This window comes from Cetorhinus maximus, chromosome 16, assembly GCF_964194155.1.
Source record: "Cetorhinus maximus chromosome 16, sCetMax3.hap1.1, whole genome shotgun sequence".
Taxonomy (NCBI): domain Eukaryota; kingdom Metazoa; phylum Chordata; class Chondrichthyes; order Lamniformes; family Cetorhinidae; genus Cetorhinus; species Cetorhinus maximus.
Window position 1 is genome coordinate 97,556,575 of NC_135894.1, and position 17,946 is coordinate 97,574,520.

General features: G+C 45.1%; 1 protein-coding gene across 6 annotated transcripts in view; it reads right to left on the reverse strand.

Moving 5' to 3' along the window:
* Nucleotides 1-17,946, reverse strand: part of usp25 (ubiquitin specific peptidase 25) — a 148,935-nt gene that overhangs the window by 46,514 nt on the left and 84,475 nt on the right. For 2 of the 6 annotated variants that reach the window (XM_078560384.1, XM_078560382.1), the window contains exons 17-19: nucleotides 17,389-17,528; nucleotides 9,776-9,889; nucleotides 6,528-6,623 (exon numbers count right to left, since the gene is read on the reverse strand). In XM_078560384.1, the coding sequence (XP_078416510.1) occupies nucleotides 6,528-6,623; nucleotides 9,776-9,889; nucleotides 17,389-17,528 (350 nt within the window). The remainder of the gene's footprint in view (nucleotides 1-6,527; nucleotides 6,624-9,775; nucleotides 9,890-17,388; nucleotides 17,529-17,946) is intronic. The other 4 variants (XM_078560388.1, XM_078560385.1, XM_078560387.1 and 1 more) reach the window with 2 other exon arrangements.

Below are 17,946 nucleotides of genomic sequence, written 5' to 3' on the forward strand. Positions count from 1 at the left end.
TCACTGCTCTGAGATGTCGCGTAGCGCTGACTGTGGGGGCTCTTGGTAACATACAAAGGAAAAAAAAAACAACTGCAAGGATCTGCCAAAGCTACGCAGTAAAGACAAATCCATTACCTAACGGCGAACAGCTACATCCCAACCTTAAATGGATCCCCTGTTGGGTGTGAGTTGAGTAGCTAAATAGCCTATCCATTCAGACAGAAAAAGAGGTCCTAGGGTTTGATTCCCACTTTGTGAGCTCGGTTGGGGTGTTCTAATTGACCTCAAGCATAATGGCTTATAGGTGGAAAGGGTGGGGAGAGAGAAGGAATAGACACTTGGTGCCCCCATGATCAATCACAAGCTGGCTGAGCACATTAGTAGCCTCAGCTGAATGTGTCTTGTCATCAAATTGCTTGCCAACTCTCACCGTTGCAAGTCACCCATAATGAATGGCTACGTGGGCAAAGGCACTGGATGATGCCTTAGTACGATGTAGCCATGCCCCAGCAAAGGGTCAAATCCCTAGGAGAGGAGGGAACAAGTAAACTATAGCATCCAAAAATCCTAACTTTCAACCTTTATTGCCAGAATTACTTCCTTCTCTCAATTCCACTATTTTAATGGTTCGTCCATCCTTTTTAAGGCTTATCTCAACCCCTCTCTCCTAATGAATTGGTGGGACAGAGGGACAGACCAGTTGCTTGCTCCAAGCTTGCTGCCAATGGTCTTCGTGCCACTAGCTTGGACATGCACAACATCTTTGGGATTGCTTCTCAGTTATTCGAAGGCAGAAGTGGAAAGGGAGGATGGAAAGACAATTCATCTTGTTTCCGTCCATTACCTCCATTGTACAGTTGAGGAGATCACTACAGGACAATTAACTAGGTCAATAAATTCACCACCACCCCCCCGCCAACAATTTTCAAATGTCTTGGTCACTTCCGCTCTTTTCAGCCCTGTCGGATGATTTATGATACTGCACCAAAATTTTTTTTAAATCACACTGAGTAACGAGGAATCATGTAAGAGTGCTGATGGGACAGTATAATCAATTCAGAATCTCAAACCTCAAGCTTTACAACTGAAACAAGAACTCAACTGGATTGCTCCTTTAAAGGTTTGCCGTTAGGAACTGAATTTGAGGGGTTCACCTTTTAAAACATGTTAAAAGACCGGCTCGCTGCCGTTCATGCAACTGCATTCAATGTGCGTCCCAAAACGATCACAAACAGTACACACAAGGAAAACATGTGGCCATCAAATATTTCCATTTTCTCGGGAAGGGTTACATGCTTTCAGGTGAACCAGTTTTTGAGTGCAATATTGAACTATGCTACATTCTGTAGTTTCACATTCCATATTCTCCTGTTGGAATGGGTGTGGGCATTGGACAAACCCCTGCAGGCATATGCAACCCAACCTTTAGCTCTCCAGGTGACTCAATTGACTGATGTGGTGAAATGCAGCCATACAGAGCAGATGTCCCAGGCTAACATCTGAAGCAAGTCCCAAGTGTGGCCCGATAGCTCAGGTCACGCGTCCATGGATCGACAGTGAAACTGATCGCCATCCACTGATTCTTCCAAGAAACGACATGTGTGGAGTTTGAGCAAGGAACAGGACGAGGTATATCTATTAGACAATAGCAGATCTACGCCTCAATCTCTTTACCCACCTTTTCTCCAAATTCTTCAATACTCTTACCTAACCTGAATCTGCTTCAGCAGCGACAATTTCAATTGACTCACGGCCAAAAGCCTTTTGAGGGAGCGAGTTCCAAATTTCTACTTTCCTTTCTATACTTCCTGAATTCACTTCTAAATGGCCTAGCTTTACTTTGAAGCTTATGCCCCTCCTGGACCAGGATTGTCCCACCAGAGGAAATAGTTTCTCTGTGTCTATCCTGTCAAATCTCATTTTCATTGTTGTGATGCCATTGGAACAGTTCGTCAATACTTATTTTCTAGTTTATGCATGGAGAATGAACTCTTGGTAATGAAAGTCATCTGTGGAATTCTATTTCAGTGTCCTCCTGACAGAAGGGAATAAAAACCAATGGGACGAAGAATGTACTGGATGTGTCCTGTGTCAAAAACTAGTTTTTATGCTGTGCGGTGACACACATAAGCTTGATTTTACAGAGACTGCAGTGAAGTTGTTTTTTATTTATTCTTTCATGGGATGTAGGCAGCGCTGGCTATTTCTAATGTCCATCCCTAATTGACCTTAATGGTGCTGGTGAGCTGCCTTCTTGAACCACTGCAGTCCATGTGGTGTAGGTATATCCACAGTGCTGTTAGGGAGGGAGTTCCAGGATTTTGATCCAGCAACAGTGAAGGAACGCCAATATAGTTCCAAGTCAGGATGGTGTGTGGCTTGGAGGGGAGCTTGCAGGCAGTGGTGTTCCCATGCGTCTGCTGCCCGTGTCCTTCTAGATGGTCGAGGTGGTGGGTTTGGAAGGTGTTGTCGAAGGAGGCTCGATGAGTTGCTGCAATTCATCTTGCATAAAGTGCACACTGCTGACACCGGTGGAGGGAGTGAGAATGTTTAAGGTGGTGGATGTGATGCCAATCAAACAGGTTGCTTTGTCCTGGGTGGTGTCAAGCTTCTTGAGTTTGTTAGGACTGCACTCATCCAGGCATGTGGAGAGTATTCCATCACACTCCTGACTTGTGCCTTGTAGAATGTGGACAGGCTTTGGGGAGTCAATATGCGAAATACTCACTACAGAATTCCCAGCCCCTGATCTGCTCTTGTAGCCACAGTATTTATATCGCTGGCCCAGTTCAGCTTCTGTTCAACGGTGACCCCCAGGGTGTTGATGATGAAGAGGGCATTCAGTGAATCTCCCACTGAACGTCAAGGGGAGATGATTAAATTCTTTCTTGTTGGAGGTGGTCATTGTCTGGTACTTGTGTGGCAGGAATGCTACTTGGAAGCAGGTATGTCTGAACAAGTTTCACACGAACATCAGAATGTCCTGTCACAAGGACCTGATAGAGGTCTTTCAAGTGATTAAATATTTTGATAGGGAAGATGCGGAGATGGTGTTTCCACATGTGGGGGTGTCCACAACTCAGGGATGCTAGGCACATACATGAAGGAGAAAGGAATAAAAGGATACTTTGATAGGGTGAGATGAAGTAGAGTAAGGAGGCTTACATGGAGCATAAACAACTGCATGGGCCAGTTGGGTCAAATGGCATGCTTTTGTGCTGTAAAATCTTATGTGTTGGCAGGCCTAATCGCTGGCAGCTTTGCCAACCAGAATTATACTAGTAACCTCATTACCCTGTCGTATTATTGTGTCTGTGTGTTTCAGGTAATTTCAGGAAACTCAAGAGTACCTCAGTCTGAATTTAAATTGCATGAATGTAACGTGCTTACAAAAAGTACTGTAGAAATTCAGGCAGTTCAATTTTGGACGTCAAGACCTTGGAGCGGGTACAGAGGCATTTTATCAGAATGGTGCTAGGGATGAGGAACCTCACTTTTGTGGAGAGACAACAGAAGTTGGGATTAAATCTTAGATCAAAAAAGGTTAAAGGGAGAGATGTTTGGGTTAAAGAGGAGTTTTGATACAGTAGCTACGGAGAACCTGCTTCCACTGAGAGGAGGGCCAATAACCAGAGGACAGATTTAATAAAACTGGCAAAATCTCCAGGAGGAAAATGAGGGTTTTTTTAAAAATAGAGCAAGTTATGATGATCTGGAATGCACTGAATGAAAAGCAGTGGAAGCAAATTCAATATTAACTTTCCAAAGTGAATTAAATCCATACTTGAAAAGGAAAGAAATTTGCAGGATAGAACAGTAGGGAGTAGGACTAATCGAACAGCTTTATCAAAGTGCCGGCACATGAACGACAGACCTATTGGTCGTCTTCTGTGCTATTTGATTCTACAAAATCAAGAACATTGACAAGCTTTGGAGAATCTGCTGAGGTTTAGTTAAAAGACACAACATTACAGGCGTCCCTGCTGCTATCCTTCTGATCTGTACAGTGTAGAGTTGCACAAGGTAATGCCTTCACCCACTAAGATCTTATCATCATCATTCATCAATCTTTGAGGCGTGAAACACAATAGCAGCCCTCTGGTACCACCTCCAGATTGCCATTTTCTGTGTGTCAACACACACTGATTGTTAGGCATTTCTGTTCTTGGTTCATGCACACATACTTTCCAAAAGGAATGACTGGATATCAGTCAGTGGGAACCCCCAGCTGACATTTCTCTCCACCTTCTCTACTCCAGAAGCACCCGGTACAAAATACAGCACCTCAATTGGGATCAGCATAGACCTCGGAACCACTGCTCTGCATGATTCAACCTTGCAATGAACGGTGCCATTAGTGGCCTAACAAACAAACTATATACTCAAAGGCAACATCGCTCACCTATTCTAATTAGTAGCACTGCTGATACGGAAATTAGATATGGTTGAGATAAGGTGGCAGCGTGTTGAAAAGCAGCAATGCCGTTCACATATACAAACCGAGATGTATAACCTTCAGTTAGATGGAATGTTTTGATAACAACATCTTGTGTGTGTCATTCCTACAGTTTTTAAGTTGGGACGGAGAAGGAGGATTTATAGAGGCCACAATGAGCAAAAGGTTAGATTTTGACAATAAATTTCTGCCCTGTTTGAATTAAGATCTGGTATAATAATAAATCTGGCAAAAAGGTTTAAAGATCATTAACTTTAAACAGAGTTACGGTTAAGCTTTCCACAAAGCACTTTAACATTCTAGGTGTGAGCAGCAGTAACAATGTTCTTATTCTTAATTAAACTAATGTGATTAACTAGGAGAATAGGGAAACAACTTATTGGTGGATTTTTAAATTCAATGCCAACTTCGTCCTCTTTTCTTGGGATGGGATTCATCAGTGACCCTCTGGCAAGTGGCCACTGAATGATCACAGCCAAGCTCAAGCTCCACTCCAGAGACTTAAACACAAAATCCAGATTGACACTGCAGTGCAATGCGGAGGGAGGTTGTGCCATCGGAGATGCTGTCTTTCAGAGGAGACGTTACACTGAGACTCAATCTGTCCTCCTAAATGGATGCTAAAGATTCCTTGGTCCTGGAACCAACAACACAGATGATATGGTCATTGTCACATCTCTGTTTGTAGGAGTTTGCTGTGCACAAAGTTTACAGCCAAGTTTCCAACATTAGAACAATGACTACACTTCAAAAGTAATTAACTGCTTGCAAAGAACTTCGGGGCGTCCTGAGGTCATGAAACACGCTATTGAAATTCCAGTCTTACTTTCTATCTTGGTAGCCTGATTTAAGCAGTACTGTCAGAGGTCATTTAACTACATGTCCTATATGCCCGCATCCATTTTTTTCTGTTGAATGGTTAGAGGGCAGTGGTTTTAGAGAAAACCAAGTCATTTTCTAATAAAAATGGAGCGTTTCAATTTATTGGGCATGAAAGTATCTCCTAACTCCCAGCTTGTGTGTAGATTTTGTGCTCATTATGCTTTTAGTTTAAAAACGAGATGCAAACTTGAATAAAAGCAGTAGCAGAAAAAAACATGAATTAGAAAATACAGACTAGATTATGGGTAGGGTTAAGGTAGGGAATCAGCTGAAAATAGTTATTAATCCCCCCCCGCACCCACAACAGCCCCGTCTTTCCAATACCATTCTGTGCACCACAAAATTGAACCACAGTTTCACTCAATCTCAGAAACTTACAAGGTTTAAGCCAAAGCTGCCGCAGTTAGAAGAATCTCAGGCCGTGAAGGAAGGATAAATTTCAAAAATATTATTAAAGCCCCTCAAATCGCAATAATCAGCATAACTGCATAACATATACCCGTAATCTAACAGCAATAATGAACTCAAAAATCGTGCATCCCCTTTCACTTTAACCATCCGGGAGCCCCAGTAACGCTGACTGGGAAACGTCAACTCAGTGCTAGAGCAGGTAGCAGAACTTGATTTTAAAGCTCATTCCTGAACACTCACCCTTTTCCAGTAACTTTATACACAAAGGTGACAAAATACAGTATAGCTAGATACACTGTAATTGTAGTTAAGCATAAATTACACTAAATGCCTGAAGGACTGGCCATTGGGCTGGAGGCAATGCTCTAATCTTACAGTACTGGGGGGAGGGGTGGGGAGGGGGCAAAAAAAGGGAAGCAGGCAAGGTAAAGAACAGTGCGGGAAGACATTTTGTTTTAAAAGTGGAAGAGTCAGTCAAGGAAAAGTTGGTGAGAAAAACTGAGAAAGGAAATGAGAGGAAGTGAAAGAGAGGATTGAAAAAAATGAGCGAGCCAGAGGTAGGAAGTGGCAAAGTGGGAGAAAGAGACAGAGGGGAGGGAGTGAAAAAAAAAATGAAGGGGAGGAAAGAAGGAAAGGGGATGGGGGAGAAAGGAGCCAGTGAATACTAAGTGTCTGATCAGAATAGACCATTACAAGCCCTTGTGATAAAACGCACGATGCTGGGTTCAATATTGCTTTAATATGCAACAGCAGACAGCATTCAATCACACTGAATGAAATAAAAGGGAGTATGTACCTTGAAGAAACCCGCCTCGGGACCATGTCTGTCATACACATTCCTGGCTTTACTTATAGCCATGATAATACCTTGCATGGTTGGGGTCAGCATGACCTGCCAACAAGGGGTCGTAGGTAAAAGGTCAGATATGGATAAAGCTATTCAAAACATATGAATTCGCAACAATTTTTTTTAAATTTTATTTTTTAAATTAAAAAATGTTCACATAAGGAAAGAGCTCGAAACAAAAAGGTTTATAAATTATCTTAAAACAATTAATGTTACACAATGAATTAAGCAATGAATAAGCAATGGTTTTATATGCTTCGTATATAAAAATTAAAAGGCAATTGACAGGCAGCATGCACAAAAATCTAAAAAAATAATGAGATTTTATTTGGCCTGCAAGTGGAGAGAGCTTGGCAGTCGCTGGGAAGTTTAGGTGCGCATCAACATGCTGCCTATGATGCAGTACACAAACGCTCAGGTGTACACTGAATGCAATCCTCTCTTTCATGCTTAAGTTACTAATACATGTCGATTAGGTCACTTACTCAAATATAGAAATACAGCACAGGGGATGGCCATTTGGCCCATCGCACCTGCAGCGGAGTTTTGATAGAGCTACTGAAAGAGCCCCAGTGCTCTCTCTCCACAGCCCTGCAAAATTTCCTTTCAAGTATTTATCCAAATCCCTTTTGAAAGTTGTCACTGAATCTGCTTCCATCACCCTTATAGACAGTGCATTCACACAAATTGCCTAGAACTGAAACAGGCCATTCTGCCCAACTAGTCTATGCTGGTATTTATGCTCCACATTTGCACCTTCCAGGGCATATTTAACAATCCTTTTAGAAATATAGCTCTATAAATTTCAGTCCACTCTACAGTGTCTCCTGAACGTCCCTCAAACAGGAGAGGGGGAAAAAAAATTGCACACAAGCAGGCTTATACAAAAAAAAGAGGAAAACTGATAGGCACCAATCAAGAGCAGGGACCCTCCTCGGCTTAAGGTCACCAAGGTCAACTTCAAAGTTCCTGGTGCTGACCCCAGCTGAGATCAGTAAAGTAGAACTAGAAACTGTGCCTGGTTTCAACTAGGTAGGCATTTTGGAGAAGCAGCTTGAATTCTGGCCCCTTCTGTGGGGTGATTACAAACTGGAACTCTCAATGGGTCTGGCAGCAGATCATCTGTTTGGCCTATGGAGGAAGGAATAGCCTGTAACTTCAAGATTGAGGGGGAGGTGGGGGACAAGAGAAAGGAACAGATAGCTACAAGGATCAGGGAGAAAAGTAACATATGTGAAGGCAAGCGAATAAAAGCTCTGTTTGAAAGTATCTACTGAAATTCAAACACTCACTTCCCTCCAAAATTATCCTCATAGCTCAACAGATAAAACAGCCAGGATAACTTCTTTTAAAGTCTATAAGAGTTAAATATTCACCAAATATTTCTAAAATATACAATTAGAGCACAATGCATATTTGAGGCCCATTTCAGGATAGAACTTAATTCGTCTGCATCATGCATGACCAGTGCAAACCTGAAGTCATACAATTCTTAAAAGTATTGCTGAAAAAAAGGAAACATTTTATCAAAGCTTTTCACCTTGCATTTATCAGGATAGCTCGCAAGAAATTACCAAACTATAACAGGGAACCAACAATTTATAACAAAAACAGAAATACCTGGAAAAACTCAGCAGGTCTGGCAGCATCGGCGGAGAAGAACAAAGTTGACGTTTCGAGTCCTCATGACCCTTCCACAGAATTTATATTGCATGAGGAGACAGTACTGATTGGTTAGCAAATGGGCTCTGATTGGTGGAGGCGCTACCATGGAGAATGAAGCACAGAATAGTTAATTGCCCAGCTCTGCTCAAATTCAAACTGGGCAGGTCGACTCTGATCGTCAAGGCATTGCCCTGGGGAATAAACCAGGGGATGGCTGTTCCATAAGCTTTTGCTTAGTTGAAGTTGTTTTAGTTGTTTAGTAATGTGTGGACATGTTCCTTCTGTTTGCAAAGGACAGGGCCCTAGTGAGCCACACTGTGAGCCTGACTGACAATCTTAAATTAGTTTTCGGTAATTCTTAGCACAATCAAGATTGCGTAGGTGTTGTCCAATTGCTGAATCAAATCTAATGTTGGAGGCTATCGTCTGAGTTTTGCAAGCAAAATTCCCCAGGCAATGCCTTGACCAGAGTCGACCTGCCCGGTTTGAATTTGCACAAAGCTGGGCAGTTAACTGTTCCATGCTTCATTCTCCATGGCAATGCCTCCTCCAATCAGAGTCCACTTGCCGACCAAACAGCACTCTCCTCTCATGCAGTACTGTTACTCCCCCCTTACTGTTGGTAATTTCTTGCAAGCTAACCAGCTGAGTGCAAGACAAAAAACTTCGATAGCATGTCTCTTTTTTCAGCAATTCAGCAATGTATCGTACCACTATTCATACATTGTTAAAAATGTTATTTCAAGTCATATATGCATGCAATGTCATTGCATAAAGAATGTGCATGATCTCCTATCCTGCAACATTTAACTTGGAACACATCCTTATCCTGCATTATGCAATGTGTCCTCTCCCCTACTGTGCAATGCATAATGTGTCTTCTCCCCTACCCAGCATTGTGTCTTCTCTCCCTTACCCAGCACATAATATGTATCCTCCCACACCCTGCATTGTATATTGTGTCCTCTCCTCTATCCTGCATTCTATAATGTGAGACTCTCCCCTACCCTGCATTGCATAACTTTTCCTCTCCCCTTCCCTGCATTGTTTATTGCATCTTCTACTCTACCGTGTTATATAATGTGTCCTCGCCCATACCATGTTATATAATGTGTCCTCGCCCATACCCTGCATTGTATAATATGCCCTCTCCACTACTGTGCATTACATGCATCCTCCCCTTTATTCTGCATTATATATGTCCTCTCCCTTACTCTGCATTGTATAATATGTCCTCTCCAATACCTTGCATTGCATAATGTGTCCTCTCCCCTATCATACACTAAAATGTGTCCTCTCCCGTACTCTACATTGTTTAATGCGCCCTCTGCTCTATCCTACATTTGGTAACATGCACTCCCCTACCCTGCATTACACAACTTGAGCTTTTTTTTTAAGGAATTGCTTGAAGTGTAACTCAAGCACTCCCTCAACACTGCAGTGCACAGAAACATGCCCATTCAGGAATGCCATGCAACAAATGCCCGCATGCTATCTGGTCATTTACACATGGCCGGGCAGTGGGTAGATACCTCATCATCATAACCGCCTTCCTCTGACTCTATGACCAACCTTCCTATTTGGGGAATCTCCACCTCAACCACACGCTGGCTGGGACCAGGCTCGGGGGAAGCTGAAGCAGAGCCCTACAGGAAAAGGGCAAGGTCAGGAAGTGAAGGGCAGCACAGGGAAAGATAAAGACTGAGGGTCACAAAACACAAATGTTGATTCCACAAAGGGCTCATTTCTTTCCAGCTGCTATTCCAAGAGCAACATTACTTTTCTTTTGGTTACTTTTTCTCTCCCCTCAAGGTGCTGAACCCAGATATGCAGTCTTCACGTGAGTGCTTAAACCAGGAGTGCCAGTGGGGCATTTTAACGCCAAGGCCATCACAGCCTATCCTGACAGCCACTCAGGCACTTCCAGCAGGGTGTTGAGGTTGTGCCCCGAATGTCACAAAGCTAAGAGGAATAATTCAGCACAGACTCGGAATCAAACCTGGCACATTGTGGTCTGCACAGATCGGCGATACAGAATTTGATTGCTAACTGAACAATCACAAGGAAAGTGATGTTCAAACATGGGCTCCCCTCCCACATTAAGCCTGAATGACGTGCTATTTTTGGCTTTATAACCATTTTGCTATTTATTTTTTTTTTAAATATTCATTCCTGGGATGCAAGTGTCACTGGCTAGGCCAGCATTTGTTATGCATCCCTAATTGCCCTTGGGAAGGTGGTGGTGAGCCGCCTCCTTGAACCACTGCATGGTGTAGGTACACCCGCAGTGCTGTCAGGCAGGGAGGTCCAGGATTTTGACCAGCGAGTGAAGGAATGGTGTGCGACTCGGACAGGAACTTGCTGGTGGCTACTGCCCTTCTCCTTCTAGGTGGTAGAGGTCACAGGTTTGGAAGGTGCTTTGGAAAAGTGCTTTTCTCATCTGTATCTTATTGAACAAGAGATTTCACATTCAACCATTCTTCTGTCACTTACTGGTCCTCAGTTCCCCCCAACACCACAATGCTGTCCTGCACTTAGGAAAGAAAAAAGCCGGTGTTCGGGCTGCCTCAATAGTGATTGTGCTTACGTTTGCTGATTGGGTGTCTGGAGCAAATCACTGGCATAAACCCACGCCCAATCACACTGTGGCACAGCACCAGCTTGTTAAAACTAGCACGATCTGCAAGATGCCACAAAGATTTAATGGGTTGCCATACAGCACCATCCAGTGGCAAACAATGACTCCTACAGCAACACACTGAAGCCAATGGGGGTAGTGGGGAGCTTTTCTCCTCTGGCTAAGAGAGGCTGGAGGAAGTTTGAAAAGTGCACTGTAAAATACTGTAAAAAGCACAGGAAAGTAAAGGAAGGAGGGACATAAAAGAAAAACATAAGTCAGTGAGTTAGAGTGCCAAAACAGTATCAGTGATTTTTACAGGCAGCTTTCAGTCAGGAAGCCACAGTGAATTGCAGTTACTGACTTTTTAATAGCTGGAAATATCAACATTTCCACGTTCATCAACATATTCATGGCAAATAATAAATCACTAGCCGGGAGAGGGAGGAAAGGGGAGGAGGAGGAACAGGGAGGGCAGGGCAAGACAGGGGGATGATGGGGGTGAGGGGGGCATGAAAGTAGGATGAAGGGGGTGAGGGAGGGGGAGAGGTGAGGGAGGGGGAGAGGTGAGGGAGGGGGGAGGTGCGGGAGGAGGTGAGGGAGGGATGAGGGAAATGAGGGGGATGAGGGGGAGGAAGGGGATGTGAGGGGGAGGAGGGGATGAGGGGGAGGAGGGGATGAGGGGGAGGAGGGGATGAGGGGGAGGAGGGGATGAGGGGGAGGAGGGGATGAGGGGGAGGAGGGGATGAGGGGGAGGAGGGGATGAGGGGGAGGAGGGGATGAGGGGGAGGAGGGGATGAGGGGGAGGAGGGGATGAGGGGGAGGAGGGGATGAGGGGGAGGAGGGGATGAGGGGGAGGAGGGGATGAGGGGGAGGAGGGGATGAGGGGGAGGAGGGGAGACAGGCGATGAGGGGTGAAGAGGTGGGAGGTGAGGCTGAGGGGGAGGTGAGGCTGAGGGGGAGGTGAGGCTGAGGGGGAGGTGAGGCTGAGGGGGAGGTGAGGCTGAGGGGGAGGTGAGGCTGAGGGGGAGGTGAGGCTGAGGGGGAGGTGAGGCTGAGGGGGAGGTGAGGCTGAGGGGGAGGTGAGGCTGAGGGGGAGGTGAGGCTGAGGGGGAGGTGAGGCTGAGGGGGAGGTGAGGCTGAGGGGGAGGTGAGGCTGAGGGGGAGGTGAGGCTGAGGGGGAGGTGAGGCTGAGGGGGAGGTGAGGCTGAGGGGGAGGTGAGGGTGAGATGAGGATGAGGGGGAGATGAGGATGAGGGGGAGGTGAGGGTGAGGTGAGGGTGAGGGGGAGGTGAGGGTGAGGGGGAGATGAGGATGAGGGGGAGGTGAGGGTGAGGGGAGGGTGAGGTGAGGATGAGGGGGAGGTGAGGATGAGGGGGCGGTGAGGATGAGGGGGCGGTGAGGATGAGGGGGCGGTGAGGATGAGGGGGCGGTGAGGATGAGGGGGCGGTGAGGATGAGGGGGCGGTGAGGATGAGGGGGCGGTGAGGATGAGGGGGCGGTGAGGATGAGGGGGAGGTGGAGGAGGTGGGGGAGGGAGAGGGGGAAGGGAAACGAGGGGGAAGGGAAACATGTGGGGGGATGGAGAGGGCTAAGGCAGGGTGGGGCAAGGGGTTGGGGCAAGGGGCAAGGGCCCCATGATGAGGGGCCCCCAAGTGGAAGGGGGAGCAGGGGGTGTGGGGGTAGTGAGAGGGGGAAGGAGAGAGGGGAGGGAATGGGGAGTCGGAGGTTAGACAAAGGAGACAAGCGGAGGGACAAGTCAGAAAGGAGGAAGAGGTGAGGAGGGAGGTTATGGGAGAGGAGTGAGGGGAAAGAAGGGGAGAGGTGAGCGTGATATTAAATGCAGGGACTCCCCAATATTCTATCAGTATTTGTAGCAATTCCTTGGGAGTGTGACACTTTACTGGGATCTTCCTGGTAGCAAGACACTATTTGTAGCAATTCCCCAGTAGAGAGACACTATTTCCAGTGTCTCCCCCACTGGGAGTGAGAGAGTATTTACAGGGTCTCCACTCTCGGAAAAGAGACAGCATTTGCAGGGATTTACTGTGAGTCAAACAATACTTACAGAGGCTCCCTGAGAGTGAGATAATATTTCCAGGGGCCATCTCACAAGCAGAAAGGAATAAACATCACTCTCGTGCTCTATTAGATTGAATTACTGGTCTACACTAGTAGTGATAGCAAATGAAGAACTTAAGTTGGTGAATCAAGAGTAGAAAACAGGCGTACAACTTAAGTGAAGCTTTTTCTGTAGATTGGTACCCATACTTCAGACAAGTCTGGAGAAAGCATTGTTAAACAGAACAAAGAAAGGCAAATGAAAGATATGGAATACAGTCAAGGCAACTTTGCAGAATCAGGAAGAACTACATTTACTGATCCCATGGGAGAATTCATTCGCACTGCTTCCCCCTACACTGTGCTGCACCATAAGCAGGTTTAACAGGACAAACAGCATCTACATTCAGTGTACAACAGTGAGAAGCCTTCATGGAGGAGCAGGTGGAGAGTAAGAATGAACAAGGATAAAGGATGCTTAAAGCGCAGCCGCAGGGCGATGATGATGGCGACTGCGGGGCGGCAACAGGATGCAATTCAAAGACAGCGAGCATTCACATCAGGGCAGATTGGGATTAAGAGCAGGGAAAATGCACTGACAAAATTTAATTCCGTACACTTCTGCCCATAAATGCCAACCCTTTCAATTTTATAATGTACACGCGCACATACCAAAAGTCACAAGACAGTCACTGCACCTCAGGTTATATCAGCAGTTCAATTAACATTACAAGAAGTCAGGGCACTTCCCTCCTGCAAACATACTTTAGAAAATGTGTCGGCCAGTCTCAACCATCTTCTCCTGCACAATGTGAGCAAGGTCATGATACCAAGCACAGGATTCCCACAATAACATGGGGTGCAACAGTATGGTCATTTGAACCTCACTCATGTGCAATGTTGGATGTGTGGAGCTTCTTACTATGCCCACTTGCTGACTGAGAAAGTAGTCAGTAAAATATTGTAGAATAATATGAATTAGGAGCACCAAGCTTAAAGTTGAAAAGTGTGGTCATTAGGGAGAGGGAGAGATGTATTAGGAAATGCAGCCACACAGAGACACTGGGACATCCTTGTGAGATTTAGCTGTGTCCATGGGGATGGTGGCACTATTACACCAGATGATCCCAGAACATCTACCACTTGCTAAAACAGCTAAGTTAACCTATGCAATTTAGTCACCTCATCTTTGATCTTTTCTACTTTGGATATCCTGTAGTGTGAACTTGAGAATTACCCTTTGTCTGGGTTCCTTAGTTTAATAAAACCTGAATTGTTCCTGGGGGAAAGCATTTTGAGTGGTACACTAGCAGGGTAAAGTAGGCGAACTGTCTGAGGCTAGGAATTAAAAGTAGCTTAGGTGAAGGCCTTCCTACAGGGCACAACCCTTAGTATAGTAATTGACCCTAATGGTCACTTTGCTCCTCTCCAAATGCAAAGCTTATCAAGGGTCAAGTAAAGCTAATGAACACACTAATGTTCCTTTAGGGGAAAAAATCCTGATGTCCTTACCCTGTCTGGCCTATATATGACTATAGTTCCAATCCAATACGAATGCCTCTTAACTACCCTCTAAAGTGGCCTATCGGGTCAATCAGTTGCATCAAATGAATACAACATTTCAAGGCGGCCCACACCACCTTCTTGGGGCAATTAGAAATGGGCAATAAATGTCAGCCTTACCAGCAACATCAACATTGTGAGAACAAAGAAACAAAAAGCTTAACATAAGTTGAGGATGTAAATTAAGCAAGCAGCTGAGCCCAGGTCCATATGTTACTCAAAATCATAACCTCATTTGATCTCTTAACTTTCCTTCTTGGTTCCTTCTGAATTAACCAGATGATCAGGGTTATCATTTACTCCTTGCATTTTGTTTTATTCATTTACAGGATGTGGTGTTGTTGCCAAGGCCACCATTTGCTACCCATTCCTAAGTGCCCATGAGAAGGTGGTTGTAAGCCACCTTCTTGAATAGAACTGACTGGCTTGTTAGGTCATTTCAGAGGGCAGTTAAGAGCCAACCACATTGTTGAGAGTCTGGAGTCACATACAGGCCAGGCCAAGTAAGGGTGACACATTTCTTTCCCAAAATAACCTTTGTAAACCAGATGAGTATTTTAGACAATCTGGAAGGTTTTTTTCCCAGATTTATTTAATTAATTGAATTTAGAATCCAGATTAGTAGTTCAGTAATAAAAGCACTGTGCTACCGTGCCCTGGATTATTCACCTTGGATCTTTACTGACCACTACTGCCAGGCTCAAGGATCTAGGTTCAATTTTTCATCCACGGCCCAGCAGAGAAACTGTGGTGGTCGTGATGTAGTTTGGACATAGCGCTAATAAGTTAACAGACTCAGCATAAACCTACATGCAGCAAGCCTGCAAGCTGTGCCACCCCATTAACTATATGATTGTCATTTCAAGCATGCCCAAGGTCACTGGCTTACAGTTGCTACAGGAATCACAAAGCACTGGAATCCCATGCATTTACTAGAATAACAACATTCAGCCACTGTAAACCAGTAACCTTGACCATGCACAATGCCTACTCTTTCAGGCCACGAGCTCTTCAATCTACAATATCTAATATGTACTTTGCGAAACAGACTGCAATCTGTTCAGAAACAGATCCAATATTGGAGGGTCGCTAATGCTGTTTGGAACATACCCCAGGATGCTTCATCGTATGATGCCCTACTGCCTCACTACCACTCCCCCTGCCCTGACACTGTCGCCATTGGTCACTCGACAACAGTCAATAATGGCAACTGCTGATCCACTATTCTCTGCTCCCCAAAAAGTTTCCTGTCGTGTGGTTTTATCAGAGTGGTATTACACCCTGGTAGACTTTCTGCTCGCCAAGATACAAGAGAGCACACTGCTTACTGGGAAGAATGTGTGGGAAGCTAATTCTTCATTCCAGGCAAAATCTGGGAGGATTGGGAACCCCACTCACCTGGACAGGTTTAAGGCCTAGCATTCCCAAGGACAAGAGTCAAGAGTAACCTATCTGCCCCTCGACCCCTTCCCCTCCCCACTGCTGGGAGATTTAAACCACACTGTTCCACAGTTGGTGTGAAATTTCTAACCTCTCCCCAAGATAAACCTCTTTTGCAGATATATACAAACACACATGTTAAGGAGCAAAAGAAGCACATCAGTAAAATAACTGGTAAAATATTATTACCGTGTAATGAGGAGGGTAATGAGGAGGGTTAAAAAACCAAACTAGTCTTTACAGCCAAGGTCAATTTCAGGAATACAAGGTTTCTGTGCTGCCCCTGCTGGCCTCTGTCCTGTGCCCCATGACATTTGATCAGAGTTCCTGACAATCACAGCCAGGAGGTGAGGCACAATGCAGAGTTTGGCAGCATGATTGCAAACTCTGCTTCTGTTTCTCCCTCCCCAAAATAAAACACAGAAAAATATTGTATTGGGAGGAATGTTAGAATCTGTTTATTGGAAGAATATAAATTGGCTTCTTTAACTCTTGTACATCTGCGTTTTGATTTGAAATAATACAAGACAACTGTGGGACAATGAAGTTTGAATTGGCAAGGATAGACTTGGAGCTCCATAAATGAAACATGGCACAATGGACATATAAAGATTTGCATAAAGATTGTTAAAGAGCATATTATATACAGGAGTGCTGCACCTCTGTTAAATGCAAAGCTGCTACTTTGAAACCTAATGCCTCAGCAGTTCATTCAGTGAGGATGTGAACCGGACAGACCAACAGGGCTTGAGTGTAGTTCTTCTCACTCATCAGTCTGCCAAGTTTGGAATGGCAGCCTGGGGAAGCCTTCATTGCCACTGGGCTGAAGAGCTGGAAAGCCAGGCCAGAGCCCTCATACCCCTAATTGTCTAGGGGTACCTTTGATTAGGTGCGCGTGCCGATGTCGATCAGGGATAGGGAATCTGATCCCGCTGTGACACTGCCAGTATCAGCCATGCTTGCCTTGCCCAGACAGGCCAAGAGTGCCAGCTTGAGCAAGGTTCCAGAAGAGAGGAGGGAGTCCACTGGCAACTGACAGAACTGACTCCAGGTGGGAGCTCCCATTTTTGGGAAGGAAGGAAAGAGGGAAATTGAGGGAGACCTGGAGGGGGCGGGTAGTGGGTGGAGCTTGAATTTATATAGGACCTTATCATGACCTCAGGAAATTCCAAAGTGTTTCAGAGGCAATGGATTATATCTTCATAGTGCACCCATTGATGCACAGATTTAAGAGGAAGAGGAGGGGAGGGAAAACAACACTGCTCTTTTGCTGGGTGACAATACTCCTGTATATAATACGGTTAAGTCATGGCTTTTAATGGGGTGGGTAAGGAGGATGGGTGGGAGTGGTCGAATGGTATTTCTTAGCGAGCAATAGCCGGCCTAACATTATAACTATTCAGCATTCCTTTATTTGATATCATAATTAAGTAGGAAAGAAAAGTTGGCTTGTTGCAAGTCATACCGCTTGCAGTGCAGCCTCTGGGCCCCGGTCTTCATACTCCGTGGCAGCTTTGGAGACGGTCCTTGCTGTGTCTCCTTCACAAACTTTAGAGGGATCTTTTGCTGATGGTTGCTCCAAGTATTCCAATTCTTTTCCTTGCACTACAAAAAACAGAGCATTTTAAACAATGTATTTTTACAGGTTGCTCCATTCCTCACTGGAGGACGTTTTTATCCAGTGGGAACATGCCGCTCTTCTTCAACTTGCTGTTCTCTGCATGAGCCTACACTGCTCCAAATGGTTTCAATGTCCCAGTATCAATTATGAAACAAAACAACAAAATGTCAAACCATAAACTTAAAGGTTCTTTGATTACTCCACTGGTAACCTTGGAAGGGGGGTGGTGGTGGTGGTGGTGGTGGTGGTGGTGGTTGGGGTGGTGGGGGGGGGTGTGCAGATGTCATTCAGACATTCAGAACATAAGATTCCAGGTTCACATTACATTATTACATCACATTATTATTGTAGGTTCACAACCTACATTATTAGCTAATCTCGGAAATACATAGAATTTTACAG